General features: G+C 43.6%; 1 protein-coding gene across 5 annotated transcripts in view; it reads right to left on the bottom strand.

The window, feature by feature from the left end:
• carm1 (coactivator-associated arginine methyltransferase 1) overlaps window positions 1–23423 on the bottom strand; it is an 84188-nt gene extending 60765 nt beyond the window's left edge. For all 5 annotated transcript variants that reach the window (XR_015754413.1, XR_015754414.1, XM_043694810.2 and 2 more), the window contains exons 1-3: window positions 23247–23423; window positions 2076–2201; window positions 125–231 (exon numbers count right to left, since the gene is read on the bottom strand). Coding sequence is in view for 3 of the 5 variants with exons in the window: in XM_043694810.2 (XP_043550745.1) it covers window positions 125–231; window positions 2076–2201; window positions 23247–23388 (375 nt within the window). In the remaining 2 variants the exon portion in view is untranslated. The remainder of the gene's footprint in view (window positions 1–124; window positions 232–2075; window positions 2202–23246) is intronic.
• Between the last annotated feature and the right edge of the window lie 3007 nt (window positions 23424–26430).

Genomic DNA, 26430 nt, shown 5'->3' on the forward strand with positions numbered 1-26430 from the left:
GGGTATGGAGAAGAGGAATAAAAAAAAAGAAACAAAATATTTGTAACTAGAAGAGATGGAAACAAACATGTTGTCCATGTAAATCACAAAATTAAAGGACAACTGAAAGTCTACGAAACAGTACCTGGAAATACTGCACAGCAGAAGACTCCTCTGTTCGGTCACTGAAGACAGATCGTTCAATGTTGTGACCTCTGCAGTTTTTCAGAATATTGAAAAAGGAGTAGAACTCTATAGAGACAGTACAAATGGAACTGAGCAAAGCCAGACCATTTAAATAACATTTACAACAGATACTCAGCTAATGCATATCCTGTCATTTTAGTTGAATATTTGGATGGTGGTGGGAAAAGAAAAAGAGACATTTCAGGAAAAGTTTTGGCATCAGAATGAAAAAAAAACTTAAAGCTAGCACCAACTAGTCTCTCAATTCCACTGGACCATTCTGGACCGAAAACAGGTTACATCTAATCTGCTCTGGCTAATAGCTATGGGATTGGAGCAATGTAGGAGCAACCTGACTTTTATCTTCTGCGAAACTCAGAACAGAACCTCAAAGTCAGGGAGCAAACTAGATGGATTAGTCTCCAATATAGCTGAGATCAAAATCTCCCTAATATATACATTGCCTGCCACGGTCTGTTTGCTGAGGGAGCTTCCTACTCATCTTGCAGTCTATTGGATTTAAACCCCGTAGTTTGACATTTAAACAAAAAAGACAGGGTAAGCATGTTATTGAGCTGTGTTCAAGACTATCAAAACCAGCATTACAATGAAACTCAACACTTACTAGAACAGCATTTCATCTCAGACTTTGAGCTGTTTACAACCTTCTGGATCCAACACAGTTCAACAATTTTGACTACAGATTCTGTACCTATTTTGGTCAGCGTTTCTTTACTGACAGAGTTGTTTCTGGTTTCTAGTTTCTCTTATGTCCTTGACAATGCATTAAGCCAGCATCTACATTGCTATTCACACCTCCTTTAGACATCTCGTCTTTTACTTGCCCCATTACAACTTCCTTTGACTTTGAACCACGAAACTGTCATTTAATCTAATCTACCCTCATCTCTCACCTTCCCTTTTGTTTCTCTTCTCACCTTCACCATTTACTTTCTAAAGTCTTCCACACATTTTGATCTTTTACTTATAAGAAGCTTCCTATGCATCCTGCCCCACTAGCTACCTGTCGAAGGAGCAACGCTCTGAAAACTTTCAAATAAGCCTGTTGCATGATAACCAGGTCTCTTGTGATTTTTAAACTTAGTTCTGAAGAAAAGTAATTGCCCGGAAACACAATTCTGTCTCTCTTTAGGGAATCTAATGTAATCCTTCTACAGTATACTTTCAGCACATAGTATTGCTGTTTAATATTTCCACCACCTATGTAGTATTTGGCTTTCACACTATACTATACCAAGACGACAGCACTTATTGCACATTTGCCCTGAGGCATTAAGAGTTCACAGACAAGTCGACCAGTATGATGGGGTTTGGATATTTTGGAATCAACTTGTTCAGATGCTCTTTCATGCCTCTGCCGCAGGTGGGACTTGATCAGAGCCTTCTACCTCAAAAGGAAAGGAAAGGACTACTGCCTTCTCATGAAGGTGTTTAAACTTGGATCACTGATCAGGATTCTGCGTTACCCCTCCTGGTGGCAACAGTGTCCCACGTTTACAGCCGAACTCCAACAAATTTGGTTCCACTCATGAAGAATGAGAAACTTGCTTTTAAAAAAACCCATCTGAAATTGCTTCTCTCAAATTTAACAAATTAACTAGTTAAATTACAACCTCCTGTGACAGTGCAACACCTGTAAGTGGCACCATGAGAAAAGACCAAACTTGCATTGTTACCAAACCTGCATGTTAGAAATATTATTAACCCAAAGTATGAAGGATGCTGGAAATTTAAATTTAAAAAGTTTGAAATATTCAATGGGTCATTTCTCGTTGGAACATTCATGGTAATTCTCTCTCAAGTATGACCTGCCTGGAGTATGTCCAGCATTTCCTAGAGTGTGCCATTTCTATGCTCAACTTCAGCTGCACGTGAGGGATAGCCCTTACCATTCTGTGATGGAAATTGTAGGAGGACACTGCTACATCCCAATGTGACAATGAAAGACTGTTTGCCGACACGACTGCATTCCGTTTCCCGACTCACTGCACACTTAAATACACAGACCGTCTCATCTGCAGAGATTAAAAAGTTTGTAAAAGATTAAAAAAAGACTATACAGTGCATCTACATTCATCTCAACCCAAGGCAGAAGTGCCCACACGCAGAAAAATACTGCAACAAGATTCTGTACTATTTAAAAGCAGCAGTTTTCACACTTTAATGAATGGACCTTTATTTTGGGAACATAATATATTCCAGTTCTTCATCCATGCTACATGAGCTTTGAAAGACTAATGTTCCATCAAGTATAGGAGAGAACGTTTGACGAGCATTAATTTATTTGATGGCCTGCACTTGTCAAGGTTTCACAACACACCAGAGAAGATATTAGAGGGACACACAGAAGATTAAGAACATTCTTTGATAAACTTCCCTCCCTAGTCTCAAGAGCAAATAGAGAGATAATAGTTCAGATGTTGCAGCTTTCTTCTAATGCTCTCAAACATACCCCAATCACAATGTGATCCTAAAACTGCATTATGATGAAGATGCAGAGTCCCCAGTTTTTTTTAAACACACTTTACGAATTACATCCAAAGGATGGGCTGAGGGGGTAGAATTACTAGCAGAGGACAACACTCGACTCCTACATCCTAAATGATCCGCTCACTCCTCTTGCAAATGACAGCAAACCCCAAATTATGCAAAGGTAAATTGAACTCAAATATGTTCTCCATGATCAATTCCTCCATACGGTCTTTGACCCAAGTTACAAATCTCTCCAGGGTGGATTAGTTCCACCTGTACCTAATGTCTCAAAAATAGGGGACTGTATAACTCTCTCTCATATTTTCTACTACACAACAGGAAACTTATCCTTTCATTACAGTACTGGCCTCTGATCAAAAGTTACAGGACACGAGAGGGGAGACTTTGTCATTCTGTATGTCTCACTTGTTATTATATTAAGTCTCCCAACCCAGTTTCAAAGCAGCAACAGCAAGGACCTCAAATACTATTATGTTAACTAGAGTGACTGTGCAATCAATTAAAAAGAGAATACTTGCAAGGCAAAGTAAAGGGAACATCTGCATAACATGCTGGACAAATGACTTGGAGTGCTGTTGATAAAATAAATTAATTCACTGTAGATTTTAACATAGCTTTAAAAAGGAGCATAATTAATTTCCAGATTCCTTCACATTTGAAGAAAGCCCTGAGCCTAATTATGGGAAAACTATAACATTTCCCAACTGAGAATTTGGAACAGGGATGACATCTAAGCCAAATTTCACAAGTGAGACTGGTCCACGTTACAATCAAGATTTTGCAGTATCTTGATTTTTGGAACGGGCAGGTGGCATTCTACAGAATTAATATTATTTCAAACTGGAGATTCTTAAACAGAATTAATCCATAATTCCAAAAACATTTTCATTTAATGTTCTCCATTAGCCAAGAAAATACATGTGCTTTTAATTATCCTGAACTGATTACAGCTGACTAATTGAGCTGGATACACCAGTGTGGTTTGAGGGGGGGGGGGGGGGAAGAATCAACATATATCACACAAGAATGAATGCAACATCAATGCATTGTAGAGCAGTGCTTCCCAAACCCTTTTCCCATTGTGACCCAATTGCAAAGCTTAAAAATTGCTATCCTGCTCAGTAAAATGCGAGAGACCATGGAGATGGGGTCACAGGTAGAGGGTAGGGTGAACAGTTTAATCTTAAGGGATTTTTAAACCTACTTCCCTTTTTCAACACAGGCAATAGGTCTCAAAGAGCAATCTTTTTTTAAAAAATGCTACGACACAGCTGTTAACACTTGGTTGAAGCCACATGGCAGGCATCACTGCCTCAAGGCCCATAACTCCAAACAAAGTTTTGGGGAAGTCCTGTCCTACAGTAAACATTATTGTGGCCACATTTAAACTTTGTTCAGCTCGTTAAAACACGTAGAAGCGTGGCACAAGATCAGTCAGTCAGTGTTTCACAAACTTAAACTGAAATCAGTGATGAAAAGCCTCCCACCCCTTCTGCATTGATCTCACTTGTTCTGTAAAGTAATGCAGATCCTTAGAAACAACCTATCGTGTCAATCAAACAAAGTCCCATTAACAGGTTTCAATGCAAGTTGCTAGCCTAATGCTGAATCTAAGACGTACAACTCGAGGCATGCAGTCACAGATGTTTGCAGCAAAGATGATCGCCATTTTGCCCATTGCATATACACTTGTCAACAAAGGATCTGACTACATGAATCCATTTTTTCAACTTTTACCCCTTAGCCCTGGAGGTTATGGCAACACAAGTAAACATGGAAATACTGCTTCAATGTGACTAGAGTTTCAGACTCAACCAAACTTTCAGAGTGTTCCAGACTCCCACCACCCTCTAGGTGAAAAAAACTCTACTTGCCTTGGCTAGAGACTTTTCAACTTATGAAAAAAAAGTGTCTCAACATCCACTTCACCAATACCTCTCAAACTTCTCTCTCTTTCTAGATGGTCCCCTTGTAGCTTTCATTGCTTGAAGGAAAACAACGCAAGCTGATCAATTTCCTCATAGCAACATACCCTAACAGCATCCTGGTAAATCTCCTCTCAAACTCCTCTAATAAAACTACATCCTTCCCATAAATGGAGTTCCAGAATAACACACAGTTCACTAGTTGTGGTATCGTAGAGTCATAGAGATGTATAGCACATCAACAGACCCTCTGGTCCAACTCGTCCATGCTGACCAGATATCCTAACCCAATCTAGTCCCACCTGCCAGCACCCGGCCCATATCCCTCCAAACCCTTCCTATTCATATACCCATCCAGCTGCCTTTTAAATGTTGCAATTGTACCAGCCTCCACCACATCCTCTGGCAGCTCATTCCACACATGCATCACCCTCTGCGTGAAAAAGTTGCCCCTTAGATCTCTTTTATATCTTTCCCCTCTCACCCTAAACTTATGCCCTCTAATTCTGGACTCCCTCACCCCAGGGAAAAGACCTTGTCTACTTATCCTATCCATGCCCCTCATGATTTTATAAACCTCTATAAGGTCACCCCTCAGCCTCTGATGTTCCAGGGAAAACAGCCCCAGCCTATTCAACCTCTCCTTATAGCTCAAAACCTCCAACATTGGCAACATCCTTGTAAATCTTTTCTGAACCCTTTCAAGTTTCACATCTTTCCGATAGGAAGGAGACCAGAATTGCATGCAATATTCCAACAGTGGCCTAACCAATGTCCTGTACAGTCACGACATAATCTCCCAACTCCTGTACTCAATACTCTAACCAATAAAGGAAAGCATACCAAACTCATTCTTCATTATCCTATCTACCTCCGACTCCACTTTCAAGGAGCTATGAACCTGCACTCCAAGGTATCTTTGCTCAGCAACAGTCCTAAGGACCTTACCAGTAAGTGTACAAGTCCTGCTAAGATTTGCTTTCCCAAAATGCAGCACCTCGCATTTGTCTGAATTTAACTCCATCTGCCACTTCTCAGCCCATCACTAGAATTTTAATGCAGTTCTTAGTCAGTAGACTTGATGAATTCACAAGTATGCATAATACTTCCAAGTTCTTGGAAAAATCATTCCATATTTTGGATTTAAAAGTCAACAACCCTGTTAATTCCACCCCATCCCCAATAAACAATAGTTCAAGCCACTTAACAGCCAATGAAGCACTCAAAATAATGTTTATTTTAAATATAGAATCCCTACAGTGTTGAAACATTATTATTGTAATGTAGGAAAAGTCACAGCCAATTTGCACAAACCACGAGGAAAGTGGAGGAATTGAAGTTTCGTTATTAAGTGTGGAATTAAAAACACTACTCTGTAAGGATGATCTCTGAAACTATTGGATTGTTCCAAAACCCAGCTGGCTCTCTGATGCCCTTCAGTGGAAGGAATCTGACATCCTTACCTAGGCTGGTCTACACAAGACATGAGACCTATGTACAGTAACTGTTGTTGATGGGCTGAGATATTGGCCTTTGACATTGCTGCAACTGTACCTGCTGCAGAGTCCTAGACTCAAATATGCTCAACTATTTCAATGAACTTTTCTGATGCAAAAGTCGGGGGTGGGGATGTTCACTGACAATTGCATGATATTTTAGGATAATTCACAACTCTTCAGATACTGAAGCAGTCAGTGTCAATATTCAGCAGTACCTGGATGACATTTAGGTTTCTATTGATTGTAATGTTTGCTAAGATCAAGGCAGTGACCATGTCCAACAGAAGATCATTCAATCATATCCCTTTCACGTTCAAAGACATCACCAAAGCAGAAGACCCATCATCAACATATAGGGAGTTATTATTGATCATGAACCGAAGATATGTCATATAAATAATGTGACTGCAAGAGCAGGTCAGAGACTGCGATTCTGTCATCCTCTCTTGACTCCTTAAAGCCTGTCCAGTCAGTACTCTGCTATTTTGGAGTATAGCTTCAGCAAGGACAATTCAGCCCACTTAACTGGCACACCAACTATCTACATCACATGGACTGCAGTATGCAAATTCAAGGTTACACTTCACCACCATCTTTTGAAGGTACTTTGGGGTGTGCAACAATGTTAGCGATACCCTTACCCTGTAAAATAATGAAAAGAATTAGGTAATCTTTTCTCTAACTAATTCAGATTCTTTCCCCTATTCTTTAAAAAAAAAGTTCCACAGGATGTTTTACATGTAATTGGGAATGTAGACCTTGTCTTGACTCAACACTTCATCTGAAATGGAACTCGGTCAGAGCAGTATTCTTCCAGTTCTATGCTGGGGTGCTAGCCTAGATGTTTGCACTCAGAGAGCAAGGGTATTTCATTCAGAGCTAGGATCGCCATTTTATATCACATTGAGACACTTGCTAAACTTTTGAGCCTCAGTTCGTCAAAAAGCCTTGCTTTGTGAATGATACATGTCTCTACTCAGTATATTCAAAATGTTCTATTATGCTAATTTTGCGCAAGTGAAGAACTTCAGGATCTGAGCAACAGTGAGGAGATGCCCACATACTAAATAGGCATGGAAGACTCATGCATTGTTCACAGCTTCCACTAAAACCACAAGGTGAGTTTTTTTTTTAAAGCCATCTGCTTCATATAGAAATACAACATTTCCAGGTTTAGAATCAATCATTTGGTGATTGCAAAAATTTATTCTCTGGCAATCCCCAAGTGCTTACTCATGTCAAGAGTGAAGTCTGTCCCCTTTAACGCCCTTCCACTGCGCTGCACACAATTTTTGAAAAAGTTCACACGAGTACCTGTTGACTGCCAACAATCCCTAAACGGAGTTGAAATACATTTCAGCTACAATCTGATGGGAGAGGCTGAATAAATCCTCCTATTGCTTGTGGCATGTCGGCTCAGTGGTTAGAACTGCTGCCTTATAGTGCCAGGGGCCTGGGTTCGATTCTACCCTCCAGCGACTGTCTGTGGAGTTTGCACATTCTCCCAGTGTCTGTATGGGTTTCCTCCGGGTGCTCTAGTTTTCTCCCACAGTCCAAAGATATGCAGGTTAGGTGGACTGGCCATGGGAAAGGAGGGCCAATGGAGAGAGGGTAGGGAATCTGGGTGGGATCCCTATAGGGGTTAGTGTGGACTTGAAGGACCAAAAGGCCTCCTTCCACACTATAGGGATTCTATGAATAGACCAGTTTGCAATCACAATAGTAACCATACCCTCTGCTAAATGTTTGAATACCAATGAGGCATTTAGCTTTGAGTTCTTGCTCTTTTCGCCTCTTGAAATATGCCCTTATTAAATGCTCAAAAAGCTCTTCAGCAGTCTGATTTGTCACTCACCCCCACTTTGTTGTAAGAAACTAAGATTTCAGATGGGCCAGCATCAGCTACTGCAAACTTAACTAAAAGGAGGACAACAGTAGAATAAAAAAAAAGGAGACAGTTGCATAGTGGTAATGTCTCTAGTGATCCAGAAACCCAAGCTAATAGAGTCAGGTGAACAGCATAGAAACAGACCCTTTGGTCCAACTCCTCCATGCTGACCAGATATCCTAACCCAATCTAGTCCCATTGGCCAGCACTTGGCCCATATCTCTCTAAATCCCTCCTATTCATATACCCATCCAGATGCCTTTTAAATGTTGTAATTGTACCATCCTCCTCCACATCCTCTGGCAGCTCATTCCATACACGCACCACCCTCTGCGTTAGAAAGTTGTTCCTTAGGTTTATTTTAAATCTTTCCCCTCTCACCCTAAACCTATGCCCTCTACTTCTGGATTCCCCCACCCCAGGGAAAATACCTTGTCTATTTACCCTATGCATGCCCCTCATCATTTTATGAACCTCTATAAGGTCACCACTTAGCCTCTAACATTCCAGGGGAAAACAGCCCAAGCCCAACCAACCTCTCCCTATAGTTCAAACCCTCCAACCATGGCAAAAGCCTTGTAAATCTTTTCTGAACCCTTTCAAGTTTCACAACATCCTTCTGATAGAAGGGTGACTAGAATTGCACACAATATTCCAAAAGTGGCCTAACCAATGTCCTGTACAGCCATAACATGATCGCCCAACTCCTGTACCCAATGCTCTGACCAATAAAGGAAAGCAGACCAAACATTTTCTTCACTATCCTACCTACCTGCGACTCCACTTTCAAGAAACTATGAACCTGCACTCCAAGGTCTCTTTGTTCAGCAACACTCCCCAGGACCTTACCATTAAGTGTCTAAGTCCTGCTAAGATTTGCTTTTCCAAAATGCAGCACCTCACATTTATCTAAATTAAACTCCATCTGCCACTCCTCAGCCCGATGGCCCATTTGATCAAGATCCCTCTGTACACTGAGGTAACCTTCTTCACTGTCCACTACACTTCCCATTTTGGTGTCATCTGCAAACTTACTAACTATACATGCTCTGTGGACATCAGAACTAATCCCACTTTGCCAAGTGATGGAATTTATATGTAATCAATAAAATCTCTCTCAGTAGTGGCTTGAAATGATCATTTTTGATAAGGGATAGCATTACAGCTGTGCTGAGGGAGGATATTCCTGGAAATACATCCAGGGAGGTTATTTCGGTGGAACTGAGAAAGAAGAAAGGGATGATCACCTTATTGGGATTGTATTATACACCCCCCAATAGTCAGAGGGAAATTGAGAAACAAACTTGTAATGAGATCTCAGCTATCTGTAAGAATAATAGGGTAGTTATGGTAGGTGATTTTAACTTTCCAAACATCGAGTGGGACTGCCATAGTGTTAAAGGTTTAGTTGGAGAGGAATTTCTGATTCAGTATGTGGATGTACCTACTAGAGAAGGTGCAAAACTTGACCTACTCTTGGGAAGTAAGGCAAAATCGTAAAATCTTGGATTCACTAATGTCCTTCAGGGAAGGAAATCTGCCATCCTTACTTGGTCCACCCTACATGTGAGTCAAAATCCAAAGGAAATTGAAGTGAACTTAATGGCCCTCAAATAGCTGAGCAAGCCACTCACACTTCAGGGACATTTAGGAAATGCGACAATAAATGGTGGCTACGCCAATGACATCCTATGAAGGAACAAATTCTATAAAAGTAAGCCAAAAGTCTGAAATCACAAAACAAAATTAGTTATTTTTAAAATCTGAATACTGGAAAACTTGCGGTTCAAAGCACTGAGTATTAGCAATCGCCTAACAGCGTTATCAATTACCATACTGATCATCTACTAAAGGCTGCACATCATGCTTTTCTACATTATCTGCTTCTTGCGAACATAAAACAAAACCCATCTCCACTGCACTGAAGTTAAATCAGGGTGCACTGCAGACTGGAATTACTCATACTAACCCCTGCTGCTAGTGATTTCCATCCTTTTCTCCACATTAGCTTCTAGCCATCAGCAAGATTTATGTGACTTAATTAAATGACATAAGTGCTGACTCAGATAATACAGATTCCAGCACCATGCAATGAGCTAGCTGGTTCAGCATATAGATTGATCAAAGAGCAACTGCACACAGAAAATATCCAACAATCTGTTGTACTGCTGGGTTCAAGTCTTGAAAGACACATCCAGGTGCACAGTATAAAACACTAGGAAATCATAACTGCATCACTGCCACGCCATGCTGGCTGGGAGAGCACTTCTGCACTGCATAAATGTTCTGATTAAAACACGGGTGATTTGCCTCCTGCCAATACATTTAAAGGAACTATTGTGTCTGCGATCGGAGTTTCTGCCTTTATCACTAACCCCCACACTGTCCTTTCAGCATTTTCTTTGCAGCTCACTGCTCAGCGGGCATTAAATGCAAATTCAGGATAAGCAGCCTGCCAGTGCAATTCTGTACTTCTCATTGGATAAAGACCAACAGATGTGGAAGGAAACTACATTTGCTGAAGAACAATAAAGGAAAATAATAGAGTAGATAAAGCTGCCGCATGGCAGAGATCCCAACTAACTTCAGAGGGTGTGTGTGTGTGTGTGTGTGTGTGTGTGTGTGTGTGTGTGTGTGTGTGTGTGCGCAAAAAGAAAAGAGCCATTCATTACATTTGAGGCACTAGAAAAGCTTCTCGAACATTTTTACACCTCACTACTTATTAATTCAAATAGAGCAGGAATCTTCACTATTTCTTTTAAAATGGTCACTATCAATTCTCCACTTTGGCTTCAAGTCACTCTTGTGACTGGTTCTGAAGAGAGGTTCCCAGTACACATGATTTTTTCAAAAGTAATAAACGCTGCATCTTAATGAGAAGATTGTAAAATTGCAGAACTTCCCTCCCACAGTCACCATTGTGCAGTTTGAGAAACGCCAGCCTTTGAATAGAGGGGTCGCAATCACTGTGACACAATTAATGATCTCCGAAATCTGGGATCAGGAACCAAGCCTCAAGTGAACAGATGTGTGCCTGGAAAGCAGCTTTACACAAAAACAGCATATGCATATCAAAATGAGGAGAGAAAGTATTTTATCCTTAAGCTGGAGTGAGCATACAATTTGTTTTGAGATTCAAAATGTTGGAGCAGTGAAACAGAAATTACTTACACTCACCCTTCACTTAACAGCATCTGACATTAACAGGACAGTCAAGAAAGATGTTTTTCAGCAAGTGCCTGAGGGACTTTCTAGGCAGCGTAGAACAAGCAACAATAAAATGAAACTTTAGCAGAAAACAGAATGTCATGGCAGACTGGACACAGTTTTTTTTTGGACATCAAAGCAAACAAATAACTGTAATTCACCAGTTACCATCACAGCCAGTGCTTCGTATTGTCACAAGAATTGTGCAACACGTTATCCAAACTAACTTTTAGTCCTCGCTTCTTATTCAAGTGCTGCTCAACTGAAGTTGAGTGGAGAACAAAGTGTTCACTGGCTCTCAGCAGAAACCATTCAAATGCCTATGCACAGAGTGCATCGAGACAAAGCTGGTTTTAAAGACAATTTGCATTTCCACCAAGGTTGCAGATGCGGAACATATTGGCAATTTCTCAGAATCTCACAGGATGCAGGACCCACACTTCTGCACCCTCACTTGTGATGGCTCACATGATAGTGCTGGCTAAACTGTTCTTTTCATCCACATGATGTTCCAACCACTACCTGAATTTCTTTTTTTGGAAAAACACCAGACAGAGCATAAACATACCTCAATCCTGACCCAGTTTGTGAAAGCAGCCTGCAATATTGCGATAAACAACTTGCACATGGAACTTTCAACCTTTTCACAGGGTCAATTCTAACAGCTTGGATCTTTGACTCCATTCAGTTTCTCACCCCATTTGTACACTTTCACTATGCCTGCTTATTCCTATCTCTATAAACACTGCCTGCCTCTACTCTTCCCTCAGCTCATCTCTCATGCTGCACGTCTTGGCTCCCTTTGGATCAAACTACTTCCATGCACTTCTAGTCAACTTCAGATGATCTACGGCTGGTGTCCGGACTTGCACCAAAGCCCCTTGCTTCTATGTTCATCGTCATACACTGGCTCCCAACTAAACAATGCCCTCTTTTTCCAAACAGTCCAAGGCCATTCCCCACCTTATGTCTATGAACATTATCAACCCTGCTGACACGTGTTTGACTCTGTTCTTGTGAGCATCCCCTTTTTAAAAAAATCACATAATTAATGACACCATCTTCAGCAAATCAAGACCTCAATTTCAAGAGGGAATTTCAATCTATTTCTGCCCCTTAAAGATTCTCCCTGGACTCTAGCCTACTAATGCAGACTTTGGTCATTCTCCCCATACCCCAATGAAGTGGTGTCAAATTCTGATCATTACATTTGTGAAGTGCCTTGGGAGTTTATTGTTGTTACTTCAAGTTTCTTGAGAGAAAATTGGATTAACAGGAACAGAGTTACTACGTATATGAAAAAGAAACATGCATTTATATAGCACATTCATAACCATAGAAGACCACAAAATGTTTGCTTGACATGCAGCCACAGTGATAATGCAAGAAAACTGAAGTCAACTTTCATACAGCAAGCTCAAACAGGCAAGATAGTAACATGATAAACTGTTTTGCATTATTATGAAGAGAGAGAGCATGCTTACAATGTCAGAGCTGAAAATGTGTTGCTGGAAAAGCACAGGTCAGGCAGCATCCAAGGAACAGGAGAAGCGATGTTTCAGGCATAAGCCCTTCTTCAGGGCTTACAATGTCAGCACAATAACAAGCAGCTGATAAAAGCCCCAGGGCATGGGTAATTAAGAAAAGAAAATAACCAGGTTCCAAATCACCAAATAAACACAGCTTTATTTTCTCAGTGTATGCAGATTTACCCAATCTCACTGTGGGAGCCAACAATGCTGCATTAGAGCAGTAAGTTTGCACTACTTTGCCTGCATGACTATAGGCACTGGGGGAAGACAGGATGGGCCTTGGTTGTGACAACCCTGCAGTAAAAAAGGAGAAAGCAAGGACTGCAGATGCTGGCAATCAGAGTCGAGAGTGTGGTATTGGAAAAGCACGGTAAATCAGGCAGCAACCGAGGAGCAGGAAAATAGAGGTTTTGGGCATAAGCCCTTCACCAGGAATGGGACAGGGCTTATGCCCGAAACAGCGATTCTCCTGCTCCTCGGATGCTGTCTGACATTGTGCTTTTCCAGCCCAACACTCTCGAACCTGCAATAAGAAAATCTGTTGACAAACACCATCACAAGACCTACAATTAATAGCTATTTGGTAAAATAATCGAGAATGTCTGTAACCAGCGTCCAGGAAATGATAGGAGAGAAAATAGCCTAAGTACACAGCGAGAGCTACATACACAGAAGCTACCAGTGAGTGAGAACAAGTTGTTTTGTTGTCTAATAAAAGTATTTACAGAATAGAAATAGCAAAACAGGGTGTGCCACTGTTAAAGTCAAAAACATTTCCCATTCTCAATCAACATTGCTCCTTCTCAGTTTTTATTTAACTTTCTCTTAAATATCACCACTCAAACAAAAAGCTAGTGAACTTGGGGTAATAAGTATTGATGTCTTGAAAAATGTCCATATTACAGAGGTGGTACTGGACACCTTAAAATGCATAAGGATGGATAATTCCCTGGGACCTGATCAGATGTTAGCCAGAACTTTGTGGGAAGTTAGGAAAGAGTTTGCTGTGCCCCTTGCTGAGACACTTGTATCATCGATAGCCACAGGTAAGGGACCGGAAGATGGGTGGTTGGCACAGCAATCTCAGTTAAAAAAAGTCCTCCCAGAATTCATGACTGATTTTAAAAAATCGTTCTCAGGAAGAGTGTCACTGGCAAGTCCAGTCCTACCATTGATCCCTAATTGGCTGGAGGTGGTGGTGGAGGAAAGCTGCGTTCTTGAAGCACTGCGATCCTTGTGGTATAAAGAGAACCAACAGTGCTCTTAGGAAACGAATTCCAGGATTTGTCCATGACACCAAGGGAACTGCAATACAGTTCCAAGTCAGGATGGTGAGCCACTTGGACGGGAAACTGCAAGTGGTGGCCCTCCTATGCACCTGCTGCTCCTGTCCTTTTAGATGGTAGAGTTTGAAGGTTTACAATGTGTTTTTGATGGGAGATTTGGTGCGTTATGCAGTGCATCTTGTTGATGGCTCATACTGCTGCACGCAGCAGGCAGTGGAAAATATTCTATCACACTCCTGACTTGTTCCTTGTAAACTGTGAACAGATTTCAGGGAGTCTGGAGTGAATTCCTCACCACAGAATTTCTTGCATCTAACTTGCTCTTGTAGCCACGATATTTGCAGATGGCTGGTCCAGTTCAGTTTTTGGTATCCCCAAAGCATTGATAGTGGAGGGATTTAGTGTTTGTAATGCCACTGAATATCAAAGGAGGGGAAGCTGGGTTCTCTCTTCCTTGAGATGGTCATTGTCTGACATTTGCTTGATTTGAATGTTACATGCCATCTTTCACCGCAAACCTGAAAATTGTCCAGGTCTTGCTGCATATATAGACAGACTGCTTCAGTAAGCAAGAGTTGCGAATGGTGCTGAACATTGTGCAATCATCAGCAAACATACCCATTTCTGACCTTATGATGGAGGCAAGATCATCGATGAAGCAACCAAAGATGGTTAGGGCCAGGACACTAGCCCGAGGAGCAACAGCATCCTGGAACAGAAATGATTAATCTCCAGAAACTACAACTATCTTCCTTTGTGCTAGGCATGGTTCCAACCAGCAGATATTTAACCCCTCCTCAATTCCCATAGACACCAATTTCAGTATGGCATCAAGAAGCCATAACAAGTCAAATGCTGCCTTGATGTCAAGGACAGTCACTCTTACCTAACCACTGAAATTCAGTTTCTTTCAATGTTTTTGGACCAAAGCCACAACGAGGTTAGGAGAGGAGTGGCACTGACAGAACACAAACTCAGCAGATTATTATTGAGGAAGTGCCACTCAATAGCACCATCTACAACCTCTCCCTTTGATGATTCAGAATAGATTTATATGGCATTAATTGGATTTGTCTTCTTTCCATGGATAGGACACATCTGGGTAATTTTCCACTGTCAGGTAGATGACAGTGTTGTAGCTGTTGCCAGGGTGCAGCTAATTCTGGTGGGCAAGTCTACAGTACTATTGTCAAAATACCATTGGGAGACATCATGTCTTTGAACACTTTGATATCATGTAGGATGATTCAAAAGTGGTATCTGAAATGGCGGAGATCTCAGGAGAAAGCAGAGATGTAAAGTTTACCATCACTTACTTCTGGCATTTATAGTCCTTGGGATTCTTCACATCTACCCTATCAAACCTGTCTAAAACCCTATAAAACACACACACTCTAGCAAGTCCCTCTCATTGCCTCCATAGAGCTCAAGCCTGTTCAATCTTTGAAGCCCAGCACAGTCAGTTAAAAAACAAGTGGAAAACCATGATTCAGTTTATACAAACTAATCACCATCATTGGGAAGGGTGACTACAACACTGCAGTCAGTCAGTCTGAGACACAGAGACAGACAGAATGCAAGAACTCTCACATACAGGCCTGCCCACCTACCCAAGGTCAGAAGAGGCCTGATCCAACCCACTTACAAATTACTGAATGGTTATTTTATAAACCAGACTATAATGTTGGTGCGGTCTAGACACACTCTACATGTCACCCAACTAAGCAATGACATTAAGACAATCTGTCGAATCCCCCTCAACCTCAGAGCGAGAGCGCATAGGTCAGAGTCATCACAATGAAATGCTCCAGCATTGTTCCCTTTTGGTAGCATCGCAGTGAGCTCAAAAGCCCTTCCAGAATTTGAGAGCACAATTGGCATAGACACTGCTCTACCACAAAGATGCTAAACCATTAATGTGGCTGTTCTGAAAGGTCCTTCCATTTCCTCAGTTCAGAGCAGGGACCTGCCAGCAACAATGTGGCAAAGTTAAGTAAGTTTGCAGATGATACAAAGATAGGACAGCTAATGTTGAGGAAGTGGGGAGGCTGCAGAAGGACTTGGAAATGCTAGGTGAGTGGGCAAAGTAGCAGCAATGGAATAAAATGTAGAAAAGTGCAAGGTTACACATTTTGTTGGGAAGAATAGAGAAGTAAATTATTTTCTAAACGGGGAGGCTGAAAATAAATCTGAAGCAGAAAGAGACTTGGCAGTCCTTCTTCAGGTTAAGATGCAGGTTCAGTTGGTGATTAAGAAGGCAAATGCAATGCTGGCAATCATTTCGAGAGGGCTAGAAAACAAGAGCAAAGACGTACTGCTGAAGCTGTACAAGATTCCGGTCAGAACGCATTTGAAATATTGTTGGCAGTTTTGGCGCCCATACCCAAGGAAAGGTATGCTGCTGTTGGAAGAATCCTGGGGATGAAGGGCTTGTCATATGAGGAGTGGTTGAGGACTCTGGGTCTGTACTTGGGAGATTCAAAAGATGGGGTGCAGGGGGACCTTTAGAACAGAGATGAGGAGGAATTAACTCAGTCAGAGGGTGGTGACTCTGTGGAACTAATTGTTGCAGAGTGTTGTATAGGACAAGTCATTGAGTGTATTTAAGACAGATATAGATAGATTCTTGATCATTAATGGATCAAGGGTTATACAGTCATAGAATCATAGAGATGTACGAAAGCAGACCCTTTAGTCCAACTCGTCCATGCCGACTAGATATCCCAAACTAATCTAGTCCCATTTGCCAGCACTTGGCCCATATCCCTCCAAATCCTTCCTGTTCATGTACCCATCCAGATGCCTTTTAAATGCTGCAATTGTACCAGCCTCCCCCGCCTCCTCTGGCAGCTTATTCAATACACACACCACCCTCTGCGTGAAAACATTGCCCCTTGGGTCTCTTTTTATCTTTCCCCTCTCACCCGAAACCTATGCCCTCTAGTACTGAACTCCCCCACCCTAGGGAAAAGACCTTGGCTATTCACATTATCCATGCCCCTCATGATTTTATAAATCTCTAAGGTCACCATCAGCCTGTGACGCTCCTGGAAAAACAGCCCTAGCCTATTCAACCTACCCCTATAGCTCAAACCCTCCAACCCTGGCAACATCCTATGGTTATGGAGGGTTATGGAGAGAAGGAGAATGGAAAACATTCTCAAGGGAAACAATAGAGAAACATATCAATCATGAACAAATGGCACAGCAAACTCGATGTCTGAATGGCCTAATTATGTTCCTATATCTTATGGTCTAACATTGTTCCCCAACTGACAAGATCACACAGCAGCAGCATTTTCAAATATGTGAAGGGTTTGGGAACATCAGAGTAAGTGACTTGATACAGTATGAACAGTCAACTTTCTCTTCAATTATATCTGCTCCCTACCTATTTCCCCATGGCCCTTAAGTGGTAATGTAACCACCATTGGGACAGAGGGATGACAGTTTCATTCTGCTTGCCTCATACAAATATCTGTCAATGAAGAGAGTAGAACTGTCTCAAAATGGTTGGAGAAGGTTTATCCCAGGCCATTAACACAATCTCTCCCTACTGCACGCTCAGAAAACAAACTGCACTGAGACAGGCAGCAACAAGAGACTACAAAATCAACTACAGATAACCTCTTTGAATAGCCAGTTTCTGTATTACCAGAACACAACAGAGTCACACCAATAGGCATCCACTGTCACACTTAAGTCCAATTTATTCTGGAGTGCACAAGATCTCAGGTGAAAGATTCTCTGCTCATTACTTTTTAAAAAATGCTTTTGAAGCCAAGGGGAAGAAAAACAGAATTATTATTTCCTGCTAGTACCTAACAATCACAACATTGCACAATATGGTTAAATACAGAGCAAAGCTGCCTCTACAACAGTTCCAAGAAGGGTCGCTTACCGCTGAAAAATGAATCAGTTATTTACTTCAAAACAATCTGGTTTATCCTCTTGAAAACTGCAGATTTTGCTGTTCAAAACTGTTCAAAAGGATCGCTAGTCAAGAAAGAGGAACATTAGAGTGCGTAGAGAAGAATGAATGGGTTTTAGCATCAACTGTGTTATTATACTACATTCCAAGACAGTTGGGTCATGTCTAAGGTCATGTCACTGCAAACAACTCCCAAACCTAACTTGCTTCTTAGTGGTACAGAACCATAACCAACACCTAATGCAGAGGTAAGCTTTGTACAAGATCAGAAAAAAAAATGATGTGGAGGTACCAGTGTTGAACTGGAGTGGGCAAAGTCAAAAATCTACTTTAAAGAAAGGCTTTCTCCACAGCCCAGCTTGGTGACAGTAAATAAGTGTTGCACGAGGATATGCAGTGATGAATAATAAAGCAGGTGCTCAAATGTGCGCACATCAAGAGGTACAAATTTCATCGCTAGCAATACAAACTGTCTCGTGGGACAAGGATTCTTGCAGCCATCTGACAAGAGTAAAGTGATGGCAAATATTCTGCCAGCAAACATTTGGGTCCACGTTGAAATAATAACGTTTGGCTATTTGGTAATAACTAACACATGCTGTTGAGCCCAAATCAGGAGCTAAGGGGTGTAACTGCACTTATTGCAAGAAGTTTTAGGGACTGGTCACAGCTGCTGAAGGCTAAAATAGTTAAGAATCGCCCCCACAAAATTTCCAGCCACTCTACTCAGTAGCAGCACACAAGTATCACCTCCAGCTCAGAAATGGACAATCCCACACTAGGTTCAAGTTGATCTCTTAGAATCTAGAATGTGCAGTTCTAAATCTTGGCCTCATCAGGTTGATAGCTGCTTCAAGTCTAAATCAGTAGATTGCAGCTCTGATTCACACTTGAGGAAGCTGAGCAGAAAATATAGGCTGGCACTCCCAGTACAGTGCTGAGAGAGTGCTTCAGTGCACAGGCTGCAGTCTTTTGGCCAAGATGCTGAACGGAGGACCCACCCGTCCCCTCAGGTGGTGGTAACAGATCCTTGCTTACTATTTGGAAGGAGCATGGATGTTCTCCCCAGCCAAAAGCATGCAAAAAAAAGTAACAATCTCATTGCTATTTGTGGGAGCTTGCTGCAAGTACTACATTAGACAAATAAAAACTAAAAGGACTGCAGATGCTGTAAATCAGAAACAAGAACAAAAACTGTTCAAAAAGTTCAACAGCTCTGGCAGGTGGACGGGGGCAGTGTTGGGGGCACTGTGTTGGATGGGGTTGGGTGCATGTGGGGAAGCAGTGTTGGACGGTGGTTGGGGGCGGGGGCTTGCACGCGGTGGGCTACTGCCTCGTCTCCTGAATGGGGAGCAGACTTAAAAAAACTCCGAGCCCAAGAGGAAAGGCATTTAATAGATTAACCGAATAATCGATTATCTGAACAAAATAGTGCCCGCCCATCTCATTCGGATAATCGAGGTTCCTCTGTATATCCAGGGTTACCACAGGAAGTGAGGAATGAGACTGCTGTACCTCTGGCGATGATCTTTGCATCCTCACTCTCCACAGGAGTGGTACCGAATGATTGAAGGGAGGCAAACATTCAAGAAAGGGAATAGGGAAATTCTTGGGTATTACAGAGAAGTCTGTCTTATGTTTGTGGAAAGCAAGGTCCTGGAAAGGATTCTGAGAGATAGGATTTATGACTATTTGGAAAAACAATTTGATCAAGTCATGCCTCACACAGCCATACTGAGTTCTTTGAGGGTGTGACAAAATAAGTTGACGATGGTCGAGCAGTGGATATGGTGTACATGGATTTCAGTAAGGCATTTCATAAGGTTTCCCCCGGTAGGCTCATTCAGAAAGTTATGAGGCATGGGATACAGGGAAATTTGGCTGTCTGGATACAGAATTGGCTGGCCAAAAGACGACAGCGAGTAGTAGTGGACGGAAAATATTCTGCCTGGAGGTTGATGACTAGTGCTGTTCAGCGGGGATCTGCTCTTTGTAGTTTCTATAAATGACTTGGATGAAGAAGTGATTGGTATGCCTGCCGATGACACAAAGGTCAGTGGTGTGGCAGATTGTGTTGCAGGCTACAAGACATGGACAGGATGCAAAGCTGGACTGAGAAATGGCAGATGGAGTTCAAACTTGATAAATGAAATGATTCATTTTGTAAGGTTGAGTCTGAATGCTGAATACAGGGTTAAAGACAGGATTCTTGGCAGTGTAGAGGAACAGCAGGATCTTGGGGTCCACTTATATGGATCCCTCAAAGTTGCCACCTAAGTTGATACGATTGTTAAGAGGGTTTTTTGACTTTCATTATCTGGAGGACTGAGTCACAAGGTTTTGCTGCACCTCTATAAAACCCTGATTGGACCACACTTGTAATACTGGGTCCAGTTCTGGTCACCTCCTTGTAGGGAGGATGTTGATGTTTTAGACAGTGTGCAGAGGAGATTTACCAGGATACTGCCCAGATTGGAGGGCTTGGCTCATGAAGAGAAGTTGAGTAAGCTGGGGGTTTTCAAACTGGAGAGAAAGAAGAGAAGGGACTTGATAGAGGTGAACAAGTAATGAGAGGCAATAGATAGAGCAGATAGCCAAAGACTTCTCCCGAGGGTAGAAACTGCTGTCACTAGGGGGGGGGGTCGTAATTTTAAGGTGATTGGAGGAAGGTATTAGGAAGATGTCAGAGGTAGGTTGTTTACACAGAGTGGTGGATGCATGGAATGCACTGCCAGCAGTGGTATAGAGTCAGAGACATTAGGGACATTTAAGCAACTGCTGGAAAAGCACATGGACAGCAGTAAATTGAGGGTTAGGCTGATCTTAGATCAAGATATATGTTCAGCACAACACCGTGGACTGAAGGGCCTGTACTATTCTCTGTTCATAGCTGTCGATCGTGGAATAATTGAAAGATATATACAAGTCTGAAGAAAAGGCAGAGGATTGCAGGAGTTAGAGATATTCAAAGGTAATTGTATTAATCTAAAGTTTTGGGTATTGAGGAACTAGGAGCCTAGGTTAGCAAGAGTAAGAGTGATGAACAGTCCCCCAATTCAAAATCATACATTCAGCAAGTGTGGTGGGTGCTTATTCTACCAGTGGATTGTCTAGGCACAAGGTGTAACATTCACATGCATCTCAAATCAGCTAGCTTTGCAGAGAGAGAAAAGATTGGCTCAGCGTGTATTTGATAGCTCTGGGTAATGAACACCAACCCAAAGTCAACTTTAAAATGTAACAAATTGAGCAATCAACACAGGCTTGCAACTGGAGTAGGATCAAAAGGTAACGGTCCAATTATTATAATGGGGAGGAAGATAACTTTTTAGAGATTTAAAGAATCATGTTCAGTAACTGTCACAAAGTATCATTGGAAGTGGATAACATCAGGAGTCCATGAATTCTGCAAATAGTCGATACTGTAAAGACTTGACCTGAAAGCAGTACCATACAGGATAAACAACAGGGTGTTACCATAAAATGAGTAATTTTTAAAAGTTATTCAAGCCTCTCCCCTCCTGCTCCTGTTTAGTGTCACCAAACTCTGTTTAGTTGCAGCATTTTCTTGTGCAGATAGAATATGACAATCTAATAGATGAGTTAATGCTTTCAACATCCACAATTACAGATTGTAACAACTCACTTAAATGTGGGGAAATTACCCAAATTGACAAGTTACAGCAAACCCTGAAGATCTGAAATAAATAACAGGACAATCTGGAGATTCTGCTAAGAACTGAGACATGTTCAGGTTTTTTAAGATCTGAACAAAGATATTCACAAGATGAGAAGGACCAGAACAAGGCAAAAAGAGGAGACTCACTCACAAAGATCACTCAGAAAATGTGCAGGAAGGGAAATGATGAATTAGTTAAATGGAAGAAAATGATCAAGGGAGACACACCGAGGCAGAGTGTGTCTGTGGGGAAGTAGAGAAATAAAAAGATAGAAAATACTGATTAGATTAGATTACCGATAGTTTGGAAACAAGGCCTTCGGACCAACCAGTCCACGCTGACCCTCCGAAGAGTAGCCCACCCAGACCCATTTCCCTCTGACTAATGCACCTAACACTATGGGCAATTTAGCATGGCCAATTCACCTGCACACCTTTGGACTGTGGGAGGAAACCCACGCAGACACGGGGAGAAGGTCTGCGTGGAGCTTGCACAGTCACCCAAGGCTGGAATCGAACCCGGGTCCATGGCATGGTGAGGCAGCAATGCTAACTACTGAGCCACCGTGCCACCCCAGCATCGTCCTCCATATTGAATGATCTCCAAATTCATGGTTGGTCACTGATAGATCCAAGGGCAGTACGGTGGCTCAGAGGCTAGACTGCTGCCTCACGGCGCCAGGGTCCCAGGTTCGATTCCAGCCTCAGGTGACTGTCTGTGCGGAGTTTGCACATTCTCCCCGTGTCTGAGTGGGTTTCCTCCGGGTGCTCCGGTTTCCTCCCACAGTCCAATGATGTGCAGGTCAGGGTGGATTGGCCAGTGTTAGGTGCATTAGTCAGAGGGAAATGGGTCTGGGTGGGTTACTCTGTGTGGCCACATGGAAGAGGAGAATTCCACAACAGTCTGTAACCCGATAACAAACCTGTTTAACAGCAACAACGGCACAGACTGGGTCTGCCTGACGGATTAATAACTCAGGCAGCATCTTCCTCGTGTTTATTTTAAAATGCCCAGACGGTCAGTTTTAAACAACCCTGGAGCCCGGGCCCGGGGGGAGAGCAGACGCCACAGGGACAGAGGCCTCGGCCTTTCCTCAGGAGCCGCTTCCTCAGCGACAACATGTGGGAGAGTTACCCCACAGCCTGGACCTGGGCCCGGGAGGACAGCGGGCCCCGGATCCCCGGTCTCTCTCTCACCCCCCCGCCCCGTCCCCGGGCCCGGTCTCTCCCTCCCTCCCCCCTGTCCCCGGGCCCGGATCCTCCCTCCCCCCTGTCCCCGGGCCCGGGCCCGGATCCCCGGTCTCTCCCTCCCCCCTGTCCCCGGGCCCGGATCCCCGGTCTCTCCCTCCCCCCTGTCCCCGGGCCCGGATCCCCGGTCTCTCCCTCCCCCCTGTCCCCGGGCCCGGGCCCGGGCCCGGATCCCCGGTCTCTCCCTCCCCCCTGTCCCCGGGCCCGGATCCCCGGTCTCTCCCTCCCCCCTGTCCCCGGGCCCGGATCCCCGGTCTCTCCCTCCCCCCTGTCCCCGGGCCCGGATCCCCGGTCTCTCCCTCCCCCCTGTCCCCGGGCCCGGGCCCGGATCCCCGGTCTCTCCCTCCCCCCTGTCCCCGGGCCCACACTCACTGCTGTAGAGGCTGATGAACGCGCTGTCCTGGGTGGTTTTAATCTCCAGTTTAAGCGGCTGTTGGTCTGAGCGCCGCTGGATCTCCCCGTTCTGATCCCCGATCGACACCAGCCGCACGCCCGGGAACACCGTGGTCGCCATTTTCTGTTTTAAAAAAAATCACCCAGTGGAGCCCTCTCTCCCTCACGCGCGCGCGCCCTCGCTCGCTCGCGACACCCTCCGACCGGCTCAGGGAGCGCGGGCCGGGCCCGGCGCAACCCTCCCCCTTTTTAACAAGGCGCGGGTCCGCGGCGGCGCGCGTTCCCGCCACCACATGGGGGAGCCCGAGAGCCACGGGGAGGGGAGCTGTAATACCGGGATCTGACCACGAGAGGACGCGCGTTCCCGCCACCACACGGGGGAGCGCAAGAGTAGGGGGGTGGTGCTGTAATATCGGGATCTGACCACAAGAGGACGCCCGTTTCCAACACGGCGGCGTTATGCTGTAATACTGGGTCAAACCATCGGAGGCGCGATGTTAACAAATATCACACAGCTACCTCATGGAGAAGGAGCAGCGCTCTGAGAGCTTGTGCTTCCAGTTAAACCTGTTGGACTGTAACCTGGTTCTGGATTAGTGGTGCTGGAAGAGCACAGCAGTTCAGGCAGCATCCAAGGAGCAGCGAAATCGACGTTTCGGGCTTGGGTGATTTTTAATTTTGTACACTCCAGCCCAGCAGGTTTATTTGGAAGCACCATCTTTCGAAGCGCTGCTCCTTCATCAGGTGGTTGTGGAGCAGGATCACAAGACGCAGAATTTATAGCAAAAGGTTACAGTGTCTTGCGATTGAAATATATTAAACAAACGTAGATTAGGTCTTTCATCTTTTAGAGTGGGCTTGCAAGCTTCGGTTCGTTAATATGTACTGTAAATCATAGGAGGCGCAAGAGCTTCTTGTGGAAAAAGCGATTCAGACCCACAGGCGGGGGGGTTCGGGAACACTGTTGTAATACCGCATTAGACCACAGGAGGGAGGCAGGGAACACTATGTTGTAATACCGGAATGGACCACCGGAGGGAGGCCGGGAACACTATGTTGTAATACCGGAATGGACCACCGGAGGGAGGCCGGGAACACTATGTTGTAATACCCGATTGGACCGCAGGAGGGAGGCCGGGAACACTATGTTGTAATACCCGATTGGGTCCGCAGGAGGGAGGCCGGGAACACTATGTTGTAATACCGGATTTGACCGCAGGGTGGGGGGGGGGTGAGAACGCCATGTTGTAATACCGAATTGGACCACAAGAGGGAGGCCGGGAACGCCATGTTGTAATACCGAATCTGACCACAGGAGGGAGGCGGGGAACGCCATGTTGTAATACCGAATCTGACCACAGGAGGGAGCCGGGAACGCCATTTTGTAATACCGGATTGGACCACAAGAGGGAGGCCGGGAACGCCATGTTGTAATACCGTATTGGACCACAAGAGGGAGCACAGGGAACACCATGTAATAAAAATAGAAGTTGCTGAAAAAGTGCAGTTGATCTGGCAAGGTCTGATGACCCTTCCTCAGAACTGATGGTAGCTGGGAAAATGTCGGTTTATGTGCAGAAGATAGGGCAGAGGGAGGGAATAAGGAGTAAATGTTAGGTGGGGAAAGAGCTCAAAGACAGGGAAGAGCGGTTAGATAGACAAAGGAGTAGATAATGATCGGGCTGGGAGGGTGAATCACTGTGAATGGAGACAATGAGTGGTGAACAATGAGTTGTATGTAATGGTAGATTATGTGATAACAAGCAATAAAATCGACGTTTTGGGCAAAAACCCTTCATCAGGATGCTGCCTGAACTGCTGTGCCTAATCCAGAATCTGGTTTCCAGCATCTGCAGTCATTGTTTTTACCTATGTGACAATGAGGCCTGGTATGTGGTGTAGGGGGCTAGGACATGGGAGAGTTCAGGCCCTCAAATTACTGAACTTGATGTTAAGTCTAGAGGGCTGCAGGGAGCCAAGGCAGCTTGTACTGAGTTTCGCTGGAGCACTACAGCAAGCCTGAGACAGAGATGTTGGCCAGGGAATAGGGTGATGTGTTAATGTGGCAGGCAGCTGGAAGGTCAGGGTCTTTTTTTGTGGGTAGAACATAAATGTTTTGCAAAGTGGTCACCTAGTCCATGCTTTTGTTTCACATTGTGAGCAGCAAATGCAGTAGACTAGATTGTGTGAAGTGCAGGTAAAGTGTTGCTTTACCTATGTTATGAAGATGTAGGTGTACTGTACCTTTAAGGGAGTTAAAAGCTAGCAGAACTACCTGACAGCACCAAGTGTTCTGAACAAATTAACAATGTAACACGTAGTCGAAAGTTAGATTAGCTGGGTTGCCTGGAGATGACAGAAACAAATTCAAATTTGGCCAATCAATTCAAATTATGCTCCAAAAGTACCAAACTCCAATCAAATTTGAATTTAGTATATTGACAATCTTAAAAGCCAATGACACAATCTGATGCTTTGGGAGGTGGAGAACAAGGAAAACCTGAACAGTTGGGAGGAGAACTGCCAAGCTTCCAGCATCTGCAGACTGCCAGGAGAATAGCTCTCTTAAAGGTATCTTTAACGATCAATAACCTGTGAAACAGAAATCCCTAAGAAGAAGAAAAGAAGACAAAGGAAGATCCAAATAGAAGATTCGACAGCTGGCTGGTTTTGAAAACTTGAATTTTTGGTAATTCTTAATCATGGGCTTTTGTCAGACTAGTATTATAGAATGGAAGGTAAAAGATAGGTTAGAGGAAGGAGTTGTATAGTTGTTAGTTAGTTATTCTCTGTTATATTTTAAGAAATTTGTTAATTTTTACTTTAAATAGATCTTGGCCTCTCGAATTTTCCCAGATTACTGCACAGGATAAATCTTTTCTATGTTGCTGGTTTAAATTAAGCAGGAGGGTTTACCCTATGTTGTACCAACTTGGAAGGTATGTTTGGGCCCCTGGATACTGAGGAGGTAAGTAGGCAGCTGGTACACTTATTATGGTTGCTAGGGAAGGTAGCATGGGGCTGTGGGGGAGGTGTTGGGAGTGAAGGAAGAGTGGACCAATGTGTTCCTCACATGCAGGCACACACACATAAGTCAATGGGATGAAATTGCATTTGCAGCATTGTAATTGCAAGATACATTCTATTTTGTTCAAAAAGCACA

This window comes from Chiloscyllium plagiosum, unplaced genomic scaffold, assembly GCF_037043375.1.
Source record: "Chiloscyllium plagiosum isolate Xiang-an unplaced genomic scaffold, Cpla_swu_hap1 HiC_scaffold_45, whole genome shotgun sequence".
Classification (NCBI taxonomy): domain Eukaryota; kingdom Metazoa; phylum Chordata; class Chondrichthyes; order Orectolobiformes; family Hemiscylliidae; genus Chiloscyllium; species Chiloscyllium plagiosum.